The sequence below is a fragment of the Dipodomys merriami genome, unplaced genomic scaffold, assembly GCF_024711535.1.
Source record: "Dipodomys merriami isolate MVZ:Mamm:240054 unplaced genomic scaffold, mDipMer1.0.p SCAF_3, whole genome shotgun sequence".
Lineage (NCBI taxonomy): Eukaryota > Metazoa > Chordata > Mammalia > Rodentia > Heteromyidae > Dipodomys > Dipodomys merriami.
This window is the reverse complement of record NW_027204492.1, coordinates 88897173-88911791: the sequence shown is the minus strand read 5'-3', so window position 1 is coordinate 88911791 and position 14619 is coordinate 88897173. Positions and strand designations below refer to the sequence as shown.

General features: G+C 36.6%; 1 protein-coding gene across 9 annotated transcripts in view; it reads left to right on the top strand.

The window, feature by feature from the left end:
* Positions 1 to 14619, top strand: part of Kdm6a (lysine demethylase 6A) — a 186898-nt gene that overhangs the window by 69342 nt on the left and 102937 nt on the right. For all 9 annotated transcript variants that reach the window (XM_070040585.1, XM_070040582.1, XM_070040586.1 and 6 more), the window contains exon 5: positions 11649 to 11707. In XM_070040585.1, coding sequence (XP_069896686.1) covers positions 11649 to 11707 — 59 coding nt within the window. The remainder of the gene's footprint in view (positions 1 to 11648; positions 11708 to 14619) is intronic.

Here is a 14619-nt window from a genome sequence, read left to right as displayed (position 1 = left end):
ATTTTTGTTAAAAGTGAATGTTATTCAAATGGGCTTCACCATAGTACTTTTTTTTTTTTTTTTTTTTGCCAGTTGTGGGCCCTGAACTGTGAGCCTGGGCGCTGTCCCTCAGCTCTTCAGTGGAGGCTAGCACTCTACCACTTGAGCCACAGCACCACTTCTGGCCTTTTTTCTTTTTGCTTATGTGGTGCTGAGGAATCAAACGCAGGGCCTCTTACATGCCAGGCAAGCACTCTACCACTGAGCCACCTTCCTAGCCCCCCTCATATGGTCTTATGTGTGTTCACATAAGAAAATGGTATTTTTTGTCTTTCTGACCTTGACTTAACTTTAATATGATGGTCTTGAGAGCCATATATTTCCTTGCAGGTAGCATTATTTCATTGTTTATTGAATGATACTTCATTGTGTGTATGTACCATATTTTCTTGATCCATTTTTGTTGTAGAGCATCTGGGTTATTTCCATAACTTGGCTGTTGTGAATAGTGTTGCGCTAAACATTGATGTATAGATTTTTTTTTTTATTATACTATATCTTGTATCACTAGATCCTAGGGTAGTTCTATTTTTAGTTTTTTGAGGATCTTCAATACTGATTTCCATAGTGGTTGTAAAAATCATTCTTGGATAAACCCACTTATATTGTCCTTTCTGTATGCTTTTAATACTTGTTTAAAGGCTTAAAAAACCATTTTTATTAAGTAGTTGTACAAAAGAGTTTCAATTCCAGAGGTCAGGTTATGAGTACAATGCATCATGGTTAGTATCACCCTTTCTATCGTTCTGTCCCATTTTTCCCTCTCACATTCCTACCCTGGAGACTTGTATTACTGATGTCATATCTTTTCTCCCTTACACATGCATTTAAAGGTAGTATTGCTGTAGCACCATCCTATAAGTTTGAGTCTTCGTATGTTCATTATTGTTAATTTCAGAATCTTTCCTACTTTCATTTTTCTGATCCATGGGGTAGAGGGTTATATTGTATAATTTCAAACTATTTTAGATATTTTATATATCATAATTAATGATTTTTCAATTCTATTTCACTTATGCAGCATACTCGATATGATTATATTCTTTTGGGGGAGAGGGTTGGTCATGGGGCTTGAACTCTGGGCTTGGGTGCTGTCCCTGAACTCTTCAGTTCAAGGTTAGCACTCTACCACTGGAGCCACATCACCACTTCTGGTTTTCTGATGGTTTATTAGAGATTAGAGCCTCACAGACTTTCTTGCCCAGGCTGGCTTTGAACCATAATCATCAGATCTCAGCCTCATGAGTAGCTAGGATTATGGGCGTGAGTCACTGGGGCCTGGCTGATTATATTCTTTTTAAGTATTTTTAAGTCTTCTTTGTTGACTCAGTTACATGATTTCTATTTGATCAAATTGCCCAAAATGATAGAAAAGTAATTAAGAATGACTTATAAAATCCTAACTTTTGCCTTTTCTTTTTTGGGAGGAGGGGGAGATAATGTTTGTCATTTGCTAAGAGTTACTGTTGTTCTACAAATGCTGTTAATTTTATTGTTTTTTCCTTTAATATATCTTAAATTTTTTATTAGACGTATTCACATTTCTGATTATAGCAAATCACTTGACCTTTTTATCATTGTAAAATACCTGTGGCAATTCTTTTTTGATATTAATATAGTCATCAAATCCTTCTTGGATTAACTTCATATATATGTATCTCTTTTTTTTTAACCTTAATTTTGTCCTATCAGTATCTTTGTTTTTCAACATTTACTTTGTAAACAGCATATAAATAGATTCCTCCTCCAGTGGACTGTGGACTATACTTCTATGTAAACGATATTTCTATATAGTCTTCATATTTTGGGGGAATTTTAAAATTACTTTTTGAAATAATGTTTTGCTCATTCTCATTCTTCTTTCTGGAACTTTAATTACATGTAAGTACAGAATTAATTAATTTAGTCATAGGGCTTGAACTCAAGACCTGGGAGCTGTCCCTTAGGTCTTTTGCTCAAGGCTATCTCCCTATCATTTTGAGCCACAGCACCACTTCAAGTTTTCTGGTGGTTAATTGGAAGTTAAGAGTGTCATGGATTTTCCTGCTGGGGCTGGCTTCCAACCATGATCCTCACATCTCAGCCTCCTGAGTAGCTAGGCATGAGCCAATGGTGCCTGGCTCAGAATTTGTTTTTATGTAACAGTTCCTTGAGATACTTTACTTTTCTCTGTGGTCTTCAAGTGAGTTATTTTTGTTTCTGTTTTGAGTTCATTTTCTTTCTCCTCTTGTTAATTTTAATTCTTTGAATTTTATTTAATATACGTTACTCATGTTCAGAGTATTCATTGTGCTTTTTGTAGTTTTACTTTGTTGAGATTTCCTGTTTTTCATTACTGACAAGCATATTTTATTTTAGTTTGTTATAGTGACAAATAGCCACCAGGAAAAAATACTTGCATCATTCTGAGTTCGTCTCAGTCAATTTTTTCCTGTTCCTCCCACCCTCCCTCCTTGGTCCTGAGGCTTGAACTTGGGGCTTGGGTGCTGTTCCTGAGTCTCTTTGTGCTCAAGGGTAGTGCTCTACCACTTGAGCTACAGCTGTACTTCAGGCCTTTTCTGAGTAGTTTATTGGAGATGAGAGTCTCACAGAGTTTTCTGTCCTGTCTGGCTTCGATAATTGTACTAGCTCTGGTTGTGTTATTTTCATCCAGTAATTTTTTTTTTGTCTTCTTTCTTCAGACTTGTTAGACTTGAAATGAGAACTTTTTTCTCTCATACTAGCTCAGGTAATAATCTAGATCTTCTCCTTTCCCTCCTCTCCCTCCCCCTCCCCCTTCCTCTCCTTTTCCCCTTCTGGTTTTTGAGTCATAAAGATGACAACCAGATGTGGATGGGCAGAATTTAGAGTTCCCATCTTAGGCTCTTTCCCTTTTGTGATTTCCTTTTTTTAGCGGGTTGTGCGATCTTTCCCCAGTCCTCCACTCTGGTTTCAGTGTTTGGGACAGAAAAGTAGCCTTTGCTGGTAAATTTTATTTTTATTTATTTATTTATTTGTTTGTTTATTTATTTATTTAGTTTTTGGGTCTGGTCATGGGGCCTGAACTCTGGGCCTGGGTGCTGTCCCTCAGCTCTTCAGCTCAAGGCTAGCACTCTACCACTTGAGCCACAGCGTCACTTCCGGCTTTTTTCTTTTTGCTTATGTGGTGCTGAGGAATTGAACCCAGGGCCTCTGGCATGCAAGGCATGCGCTCTACCACTGAGCCACCTTCCCAGCCCGCTGGTAAATTTTATTAGTGACCCACCACAGATATAATTAAATTAAAAAATTGTTATTATAAATGTGTTGTACAGAGGGGTTAAAATTACTAAGTCAGGTAAAGAGTATTTCTTTTCACTGACATACTTTAAAACCTAGTTTGTGGTTTGGTGACTTTACTGTGATTACTTATTATAATAATGTAATCATTAATGTATTACATGACTGCAGTAAACACTATTCTCTAAATTAACTTGCTAATAAATAAAGCTTAATAATTTTTCCTACATTTCATGTAGAAGGTGCAAAATAATTTAAGGAAAAACAAAACCTAAACTCATTATAAATAAGAATATAGATTGCTTTTATGATTTATGGTATTGAATATAAAAATAGAATTAAAATCAAAGTGCAAACACATCATCAGTGCTGTTATATAAAAGGATTGTAAGGATTTATGGTACGATGCCAACAGAGGTGGTACTTTTACTGATTTTTTTTAACTTTTGTAATCTCTTAATAGCTTGTTTACACTTCTATTAAAAATTATGAAATTTTCAAATAAAACCCATTTTTTCCTCTTTTTTTTTTTTTTTTTTTTTTGGTTGGTCGTGGGGCTTGAACTCTGGACCTGGGCGCTGTCCCTCAGCTCTTCAGCTCAAGGCGAGCTACAGCGCCACTTCCGGTTTTCTGGTGGTTTATTGGAGATAGGACTCTCACAGTCTCTCCTGCCCGGGCTGGCTTTGAACCGCGATCCTCAGATCTCAGCCTCCTGAGTAGCTAGGATTACAGGCGTGAGCCACCAGCGCCCGGCTTCCTCACTTTTTTAAACCACTTTTGTTTTAGAACAGAACAGATTTTGAATTATGGCAATAATGCTTGCCTAAATGGAGCTATTGATTAAATGTTATGGAGACATGGAAAGATGAAGAACAGTCTTTGAGCTAAAATGGCTGTTGTAAGTCAAACAATATTCATATCTTAGTACTTTGATTAAAATACTTGTTAGTATATCTTTGCTGATTAGCAAAACAGTAAAAACTGTGAAAGTTAGTTTATTAAATTTAAGACCTACTTTTATAAAAAGCTTTGATAGAGTTAGGTTAAAATTTAATTTGGGACACTCCCAGCTGCTGAACATGATGAAGTATTTCAAGAACTCAAAACTTAGAGATTAGCATACATATAGCTTGGTGTGCTAATTATAATATTTTGTCCTTAAAATGGATTCACTAGAAAGGTTGAAATAATACTATTTGAATGCCTGATTCAGTACGTTCTTAAAAAATGAGAGGGGGGGCTATGGGAAGGGATGGGAAGGGGAAACAAAGGAGGAGGCAACAATGCTTGATAAGAAATGTACTCATTATCTTGCCCATGTAATTGTAACCCCTCTGTATGGTATTTTCACAATGAGAGGGGGGGGGAGGGGAGGGGGAGGGTGTGTCTGTGTTTGGGGTTTGAACCCATGTTTGCTAGGCAGGTACTACTACTGAGTCACTTCCTGTCCTAATGCTAAGTTGGTGTCTAGAAGATCTCTCTCCTCCTCTCCTCCTCTCTCCTCTCTTCTCCCTCCTTCCTCCTCTCTCTCCTCTCTCGTCTGTCTGTCTGTCTGTCTGTCTGTCTGTCTGTCTGTCTGTCTGTCTGTCTGTCTGTCTGTCTGTCTGTCTGTCTGTCTGTCTGTCTGTCTGTCTGTCTGTCTGTCTGTCTCGTGTTGTCCTTGAACTTTTGTGATCAAGGCTGGTGTTCTACTACTTGAGTCACAGCTCCACTTCCTGATTTTATTCATTTATTTATTTACTTCAGGGGAGTGGGGTTAATTGGAGATCAGAGTCTCAGGGAATGAGACTGAATGAATGGCTTTGAGTAGGGATCCTTATGTCTCAGCTCCTGAGTTGCTTTTATTGCTTCATTTTCCTAGGGTAAAGGTCTTTTTTCCCCCCTCCTCCCCAAATCTCAATAACAACAACAAAATAACTCTGCCTCCCCAAAAGAGGCAGTGTCTACTTGGTCTGTAAAGCTTGTTTTCTTTTGAAATCATGACTACCAGGCCTGGCCTTGTCTCATCTGAGTTTCATATAATGTTGATGTTTTTCACCATTGAGTAGAAGTATTTTTTTTCTTGTCCAACTTGGGTCTAGGAGTTGAGAGTCTGCAAATTAACTACCAATAGATTAACTGGAGGGGGGAAATATCCTGCACTGGAGAATTGCTTTGATGAATAACTGAATAACCAGAAATGAAGGTTTTATTTTATCAACCAAGAGGTGGTGGTAGCTTAGGACTTAACTAGATAAGTATGGAAGCTTCTGTTCAACTTTGTTCTAGATCAGATTTTGACACACAGTAAAGTGGAGAAGATAAAAGATTTCTCATACTTCTTGTCCTACACTTGCATATCCTCCTTAATAATAAGCATCCCCAGTAGAATTTTATTAACATCTGTGAACCTGCCCTGATACATCTTCATCACTCAAAGTCCATGCTTTACATTAGGGTTTACTCTTGTGTTGTATATTTTATTGGCTTGGAAAAAATGTATAAGGATATGTAACCACTACCATTATAGTTTTAGGTAGAATATTTCACTGACATAACAATCTTACAGTTTACTTATTCTCTGTCTTGCCCTGCCCTTGGCTTTGATTTTCCTTATCGGCTTTTTGATGCTAATGGACAGCTGAATTCCTTCTTCCTACTGCTAAGGGTCAGTCTTTTCCAATGTGGAACTGCCTTCAGGTGGAAGGGTGTTTATGTCAGTTTGGGTAACTGCTTGTTGTTCAGATGTTTTTCCGATCAAAGTAATATTCATAACACTGTATTGTGCTATTAGTCCCTTATGACATGCCCGTAGAAGGAAGGGAAAAAAAAGGAAAGGAGACCCAGCACCCCCTACCAACACACCAGAAAAGCAGCTTTTCTAGAGATCACATAATAAAAACTTTCTTTTTTTAATGACTAGAATTTTGTCACATCACCACGTTTTTGTCACTGAAACTGGCCAAGAATGAAGGGTATCCATCATGGATTTTCCTGCCTGAGCTGGGTTGAAACTTTGATCCTCAGATTTCTGCTTCCTGAGTAGCTAAGATTTTAAGTGTGAGCCACTGGCATCCAGCTGCAAGTGTTTTTTTTTTTTTTTTTGGTCGGTTGTGGGGCCTGAACTCTGGTCCTGGGCGCTGTCCCTCAGCTCTTCAGCCCAAGGCTAGTGCTCTACCACTTGAGCCACAGCGCCACTTCCGGCTTTTTTTTGCTTATGTGGTGCTGAGGAATCAAACCCAGGGCCTCATGTATGCAAGACAAGCCCTCTACCACTGAGCCACCTTCCCAGCCCCTGAAAGTATCTTTAATTGTAATGCCATGTCTCTCATATCTGGGATTGTACAGCCCAGAACCCTGATTAATGTAACACAGAGCATTGAGGAATGTAAGAACTATTTGTTATCTATTGTTTCTATCTGGCTAGAGAGGCCAGAGCTATATTGTGAAACAGTATTGGTGAACTACTTACTAATAAATGAACCATGACCTTTATTGCAATAGCTTTACTGTAAGGGACAGTATAAAAGCTAAGAGCTCCCACCTACTTGAGCCATGCCTGAAGCCCTTAAAAATTGTTTTAAAATAAATAGCGTCTTGCTAATTGTGTGTAGGCTGGCTTTACACTTGACATCCTACCAACTAGTTTAGATTCTCCAGTTAACTTATAGTAATGAGTTATGCCCAGTGCTAAGGTAGGAACTTTACCACTAAGTATTTGCACTGAGGCAGGCATACAGTTGCCATTTTGTCTGCAGTTTTGCTTTCTGTGGTTTCAGGAACTTAAAGGCAACTGATGCCTGAAAATACTAAGTGGAACCTTTTTAGACATAATGGGTATGTTTTAAACTGCTTGCTGTTTTGGGAACATGATGGAATTTGATGCCATGCTCCTCTTGCTTGCTTAGGACATGATTTATCTTTTTGTCTAAGCGCATCTCCATTGTATATACTACTTGCTTATTAGTCTCTAGTCCTTTGGGTTATCAGGTCACCAAATTTGGGATGATAGTGCCTGTTTTCAAGTTACTTTATTAAATAATAAGTAGTAGTTACATTGGCAATTTGGATATGCATAAAAAGCCATAGTCATTGCTTTATTTTATTTTATTTATTTATTTTTTTTTGGGGGGGTCCGGTCATGGGGCCTGAACTCTGGGCCTGGGCTCTGTCCCTCAGCTCTTCAGCTCAAGGCTAGCGCTCTACCACTTGAGCCACAGCGCCACTTCTGGCTTTTTTCTTTTTGCTTATGTGGTGCTGAGGAATCGAACCCAGGGCCTCAGGCATGCAAGACAAACGCTCTGCCACTGAGCCACCTTCCCAGCCCCTAAAGTCATTGCTTTAAGAGAAAGGAAAAAGGTTTTTAGGTTAATGAGGAAACAGCAAACAAATTCATATGCTGAGGTTGTCAAAGTCTATGGTAAGAACATATCTCTAGCTATCAAATCATGATGAAGGAAAAAGAAATTGCTATTAGTTTTTTGGTCATACTTCAAACTGAGGGACTTAACCACAGTAAGTGATTAGTTCAAGATGGACAAGACATTAAATTTATAGTTGGAAGATATGGTTAAAGCATACATGTTCCAATTGCTGGCAATGTCTTGTGCCAGAAAGTTTTTGGCTTTTTGTTTGTCTTTTTGGTTTTTTTTGGCCTGTATGAAGACCCGAGCAAAGAATCCTCTGGAAAGAATGGCACTAAGCCATTTACTGCAAGTAAAGGGAAGTTATAAAGACTGAAAAATGTTTGGACCAAAAAAAAAAAAAATCCTAGGGAAGCTGTTTGTTAGTAAAAAAAAGTTGCTGCCTCATTTTCAGTGGAGTTAAAATTGGATAAAGAAGAAAGAGCCATTATTTAGCTCTTTTGGAAGAAAATGCCCAATAAATATACCTATACTGATGAACTTACAAAGAAGGCACCAGTGCATAAAACAGAGATATGGATTGACTCATAGTCTGTGGTAAAGCTGCAGGACATGTGATAAAGAAAGAGTCCACATACTCTCAAAAACAAAATAAAAAAATAGAAAGAGCATAAGCTTTTCATATGCAGTACCCAAATACTATACTAGTCTCTCTTCTTAGTCCTAATTATGCTTCAGTAGCGGTTAAGTATTTGTAGCTTGACCTATACCAGTAGATACTACATAGTCTTTTGCTATTAGATATTAAATTCATTGAGGATAGGGAGTTTAGTCAATTGTGTTCCTACCATAGAAAAGAAAAAAATACCTTTTCTTAGGTTCATTGGTGGGACCCTCCATAATAAGAGAATGATTAATAAGAGAAAAGCCAGGGCTGGGAAGGTAGCTCAGTGGTAGAGCGCTTGCCTTGCATGCCTGAGGCCCTGGGTTTGATTCCTCAGCACCACAGAAGCAAAAAGAAAAAAGCTGGAGGTGGCACTTTGGCTCAAGTGGTTGAGCGCTAGCCTTGAGCTGAAGAGCTGAGGGACAGTGTCCAGGCCCAGAGTTCAGGCTCCACGACCGGACCAAAAAAAGAGAAAAGCCTACATATAAATTTTATGCAACATGAGGGTTTTCATAGGGAAAACACAAAGAAAGTAAACCTGAGTGTTTTTATGCTAGGTTTGATGGAAAGTGCACGTCTTCTATTTTGCTAGGATAAAGGATATGAGTAGACTGAGGGGAGACTAGCTAGTTCTGTTTGTTCAAATTCCTCGCCATGTCATTTTATATTCAGAGAGGGAGGTATAAGGAGGATACCTCTCAAATGTGGGTTTTCTGCACTTTCTTCAGGGTAGAAGTCGAAGGTCAGAAAATGCTTTACACATAAGCTGTTTTTCGAAGATTCATTCAGCTTAAATGTTCAGTCAGATGTCAAGATAGTACATTTGGGGTACTGTGTTCTGACTCCTGTTAATGCTGTCTTTACTGTATCTACAACTCTGTTGTCACTCAACAAATACTCACTACTATTTGAATAATTTTGTTTGCAATTTCTATAAAATGAGATTTGACTCCTAGTTAATAGAGAGGGTCAGGCCTTACACTAACATTGGGTCATTGAGCACATAGGTTTAAATACACAGTATTTAGCAAAACTTTGGGTATGTGCTGTATTGAAGCACACAATGCTACATGATAACAGGAAATACAGATGGATGACTAACATTCCTGTCTTTGTGCATTTTGTTTGATGAAGTAGAATTAGTTAATACATAATAACAAAAAAGTAGTTAAAGGTGAGCTCTGGGGGCTGACCCAGATTCATTTCCCATGTCTGCTTCTTACTATCTATTCCTTTATAAACAGATTCCTTGGTTTCTCTCTCTCTCTGCATCAGTTTGTTTATTCTATAAATGAAAACATCTATCATATCACTTCATAAGGTTTTTAAAATCTTAAAATATATAACATTACAATTATGCACAAAACTAAGTTCTTATTTATTGCACAATAATGTTATATGATACATTATACTAATACCAAATTTAGAGATTAGAAAGATCACCTCTGATTTGTGGGCCAAGCTGTAAAGCTTCACCAGGAAGATGGCATTTAAATGAACCCTAAATAATTGTTATAACTTATATTGTGGCAGGGATAAGAGAGACAAAGATGAAGCATAAACAAAATAAGGGTATTGAGAGAATGTAGAATGTGTCCTGAAAATAGAAATGCCCTCTAATCAATACCTACTTCTTTGAATGTTATCCTTGTAGTACATGCTCAAATTATGACAGTAAATGAGTGGTCTTTATTAAAAAGTTACGACTAAGTTTCTAAATACAAATTTTTGAAATGAATCTTGTCTGAGACCTTCATGATTGCCCCAATTTGAAAATATTCTTGTCACATATAATCTCAGCCCGAAAATTTGGGATAATGATGATAATTTAGCAAAATTAATAATTTATTAACATTTTATATTGTTTGTTTCTATGAAGGTACTTATATTTTTAAAAGAAGTACACACTATAATGCCAGAACAAATTCTATTATTAAAAAGTGATCACATGCCCCAACAGATAGCACCACCTATTTACATTTTTATCTTTAAACATCACTAATTCTTTTTCTCCAATCTATGATTGAAAACAGTTGTCAGATTAAGTGCCCTAGTTCTCTCACACCTATAGCAAGATTTCTCTCAGGAATATCCCTCACTGTTGGCAGAGATCCCCATCAGGATAAAGTCCCAGTTGCCTGCAGCCATAATTGGCTCCATAATGAATTCCTCATTGACTTCTTTCTTGCTTGACTTCTGTGTCTTTACAGATGATTTCCTAGGTTCAATATCCCAACAAACTATTTTGTTTCTATTTTTTGGGAAATATTAAAAAAAGACAGTATGACAAGGATAATATTAATAGATGAATTTTTTGTATTTGGAAATGAGAAATTTGTGATTTTAGAGATTGAATCACAAAGATTAGTGTGAAAACTGAAGAAAACTTAAGATTTATGAAAATAGGTTGGGTTGGTTATTTGTATTACATACAGTAGATTCTCAAAACATTTGTCCTTTTTGGGAAAAAAAAGTCTAGGCAGCTAGTTCCTATTTGGAGTCCCGAGATGAAATGAGTCAGGATAAGTGTTGACATTTGTTTTATACTGCAAAAGGAATTAATAATGGTTAAAGTCCAAAATGCAACCCTCTAGGTTTTGTTTGGCATATAGTTTAAAGAAACAAAGACAAACAGAAAAACCCTTTTGTTCTTGTTGTTTTAGGTATTTATTGTGCATTTTAGTTAAATTCAGACTTCCTTCTTGGTAATATTGAACATGAAAACAGTTCAAGAGCAGAGGGAAGTAGGGGGAGGGCGGGGAGAGCCTGAGTTTGTGAGAGAGTGCCCACAACAAAGCACAGGAGACTAGGGTAGCCTAATGTGAATATTTTCTTATTCCTGAAAAAGATTTTCATTTTAAATAGATATTGAATATTGTTAGTAATTTTTAAGTTTCAGGGTTACTTTGATTAAATAGAAATTAGAATATCTCTACAAGTTGGATTCTGTGCTATCTGCTGATTCAGAATTTTATTTTGTTGTTTAAAAATATATTGTAATATAGAATAATAGATTGTAATATAAAGTTTCAAGCATTAAAAATCTTGGATACCGGGCTGGGAAGGTAGCTCAGTGGTAGAGTGCATGCCTTCAAGCATGAGGCGCTGGGTTCGATTCCTCAGCACCACATAAACAGAAAAAGCCAGAAGTGGTGCTGTGGCTCCAGTGGTAGAGTGCTAGCCTTGAGCCGAAGAGCTGAGGGACAGCGCCCAGACCCAGAGTTCAGGCCCCATGACTGGCCAAAAAAAAAAAAAAAAAAAATCTTGGATACCATATTTTACATTAGTAATATGCATTATGTATAAATATTTTTCCTAAAAGTCTCTTTTTTTTCCCTTTACAGAATGCTGCCTTTTTATATGGTCTTGGTTTGGTCTACTTCCATTACAATGCATTTCAGTGGTAAGTTAACATAATTATTAAGCTAGTAATGTCACTTGTTTCCATGAAGTAGCTTGTTTTAGTTTCTTTGTTTTTCTTTTTTTCTGTTGTGTGTATGTGATAAACAGAATATTTTAGTATCAGTAATTCTATACTTTTCAATAATATGTTGAAATGACTAAATTGTTCCTTTAAAAATAAAAGTACCCTTTTTAGATGAATTATTTCTGTTCTTCAGACTTTGTCAGATGATTTTGATCATAGAGGGCTGAGGTTAGAAAGCTTTTTGGAATTTCTCCATCATTCTGCATTGAGAAGTGACTTTGATTGATCTCAAGATCTGTGTATAAACTACCTGTGACAAGTTGTTATTTCGAAAATGAACTTTACAACTTTGATGGGGGGGACGGGGAGGATTGGGTGGGGGAGTGGGGAGAGGATGGGAAGGGATGGGAAGGGGAAACAAAGGAGGAGGCTACAATGCTTCATAAGAAATGTACTCATTATCTTGCCCATGTAATTGTAACCCCTCTGTACAGTATTTTCACAATAAAAAATAAATAAAAATTATAAAAAAAATAAACTACCTGTGATGCCTAAACTACCTGTGATTCCTTTTCTGACTTTTAGAGAAGACTTACTAAATCCCTCCCCCCACCCCACCTCAGTGTGGGCCCTATTATTATGGCCTTTGTGCCATTGTTGTTTTTCTGTTTGCCAGATACAGTGTGCTGTAATAGAACTCAGAATTTAAGTTGGAAGATTGATATTCTGGTTGCAGCCCTGCTACTTAGTTTGATCTTGAATTAAATCCTCCCTCCTCCCCCCCCCCCCCCCCCCCCGTCTGCTTTTTAGTACATTGCAGTAACATGCTTTTAAAAAAAGAGTTCTGATGATCAAAATGAGAAACTATACATTTTATAAATTGTAAAGCCCATTAGGCCTTTAAAAAACTGTATCCAATCTTGTCAGAATCCCTTTTATGCTCTAGAATTCTAAGCTGTGTGCACTTGATAGTCCACAGAAAGATGATGGTGTTTTTTTGCTAAATATTTTTCTTATTTTAACAGATTCTTTCATATGCATTGGAAGTGATTTGATACAGTTTTACTAAAGATGAAATTTTAGGCAAAGATGGCTTTTCTTATTAGGATTTTTTTCTTCCTTCTGAGCTTTTGATCCTGTTTTCTTTTGATCATATATGGAAAACATGGCATTATTGGAGAACACCTGTGTGCCTAGAAAATATTATAATCATTTAAAACACTTCTATTTTTGGGTAAACTTTACAAAGGTGTGATTGATCTTCATGAAAAAGCTTTGTAATCTTTTTCTTTATTTCTTGCTTTACAGTAATCTCAAGTTTTCTGATTTAATGTATAGTGTATATTTCAAACCAAGTATTATTTCTGAAATCTTACAGATTTTTAGAATCCATCTTTGAAGACAGAATTGGAAATTCTAAACTTTTAGAATTAGAAATGATCCCAGAGATAATATCGTTTTTTATCCCCTTAATATTAGGTGGGAAAGAGAATAGGTGTGGTTAACTCAGTATTAAATAATTGCTTAGTGATTTACATTTAGATTCACCAACCATTTTTTCGATTGTGCTCTGTCCCCAAGCTTGAAGATTAGTAGGTGGTTAGTTTTATTTTTTAATTGATATTTATACTTATTCTTTTGAGCACATTGATGCAATCTGTACAGTGTGTTAGAAGTAGTTTAATTAAAACCAAAACAAAGAATCTTGCAATTTAGGGAAGGATATGCATACCTCATACTGATCACTTTTCATATACCTGTGGTAACTCATGTGCCTCCCTCTATGTTGGATATAATAACATAAAATTAGTTATAAGATAAAGCTGTTACCAGTTCCAAATTTTCATTGCTTTAATAAATGTGTGACTATTTTAAGTTATAGGTCTTATATAGCTGGAAAATTATTTTACTCCTTAAGTTGACCTAAGAAATGAAACTAGATTATAAGAGGATGGTGTAATGTGTGAACTAGTAAGTGTTCTGTGCTCTGTTAGATCTTGTCTTAGTCACCAGCATTTTCTCATGTATTGGCTTTTAATTCTATAGCTGTTTTCCCAAGTAATAATATCTTACAAGTTGTCTATGAATACATAGGCTGTGTGTTTTCTCTCTTATCAAATGTTCCATCATAAACTCATTTCTGCTTTAATTTGTCTTGCTATTATTTTTGAACAGTCACAAAATTTAAAACCATGGGGTACTGCTTGGTTGGAATTTTAGTCTGAGTTGATTAGAATTTACTTAGGTTAAAACTTGTGTTTTGTATGATGATACCTGTTGATTTCAGATTAAGAGATTTTTTTTTTTTTTTCTTTTGGTCCAGTCGTGGGGCCTGAACTCTGGGCCTGGGCACTGTCCCTCAGCTCTTCAGCTCAAGGCTAGTGCTCTACCACTTGAGCCACAGCACCACTTCCGGCTTTTTTCTTTTTGCTTATGTGGTGCTGAGGAATGGAACCCAGGGCCTCAGGCATGCAAGGCAAGCGCTCTTCCACTGAGCCACCTTCCCAGCCCACGATTAAGAGATTTTTAGTTGTGTAACAAATTCTTTGAGAATTCTTGAAATCTTAGTGTTTATTTAAAGAAAGGAATGTTATCTTTTTTCTTTTTCCCTCTTGTTAATCTAAATAATCTGTCTGCTTAGGATGACTCAGTATTGTATCTGGTACATGAATAATTTAACTAATGGTGTCTGTTGCCATTTGATAGTATGAAATGGTTTATGATCATGTGTGTAACCAGTGTGTGTTAAGGTAGGTTATGATGACTTAATGTTTTAAGAGCAGCCTTATTAATTTCTTGTTAGAGTATGCCACCTACTTTTTCTTTTGGAATTTATTTTATTGGTCCGCTTCTAAGTCATTTCAATTATATATTGTCAGTTTTTCCCA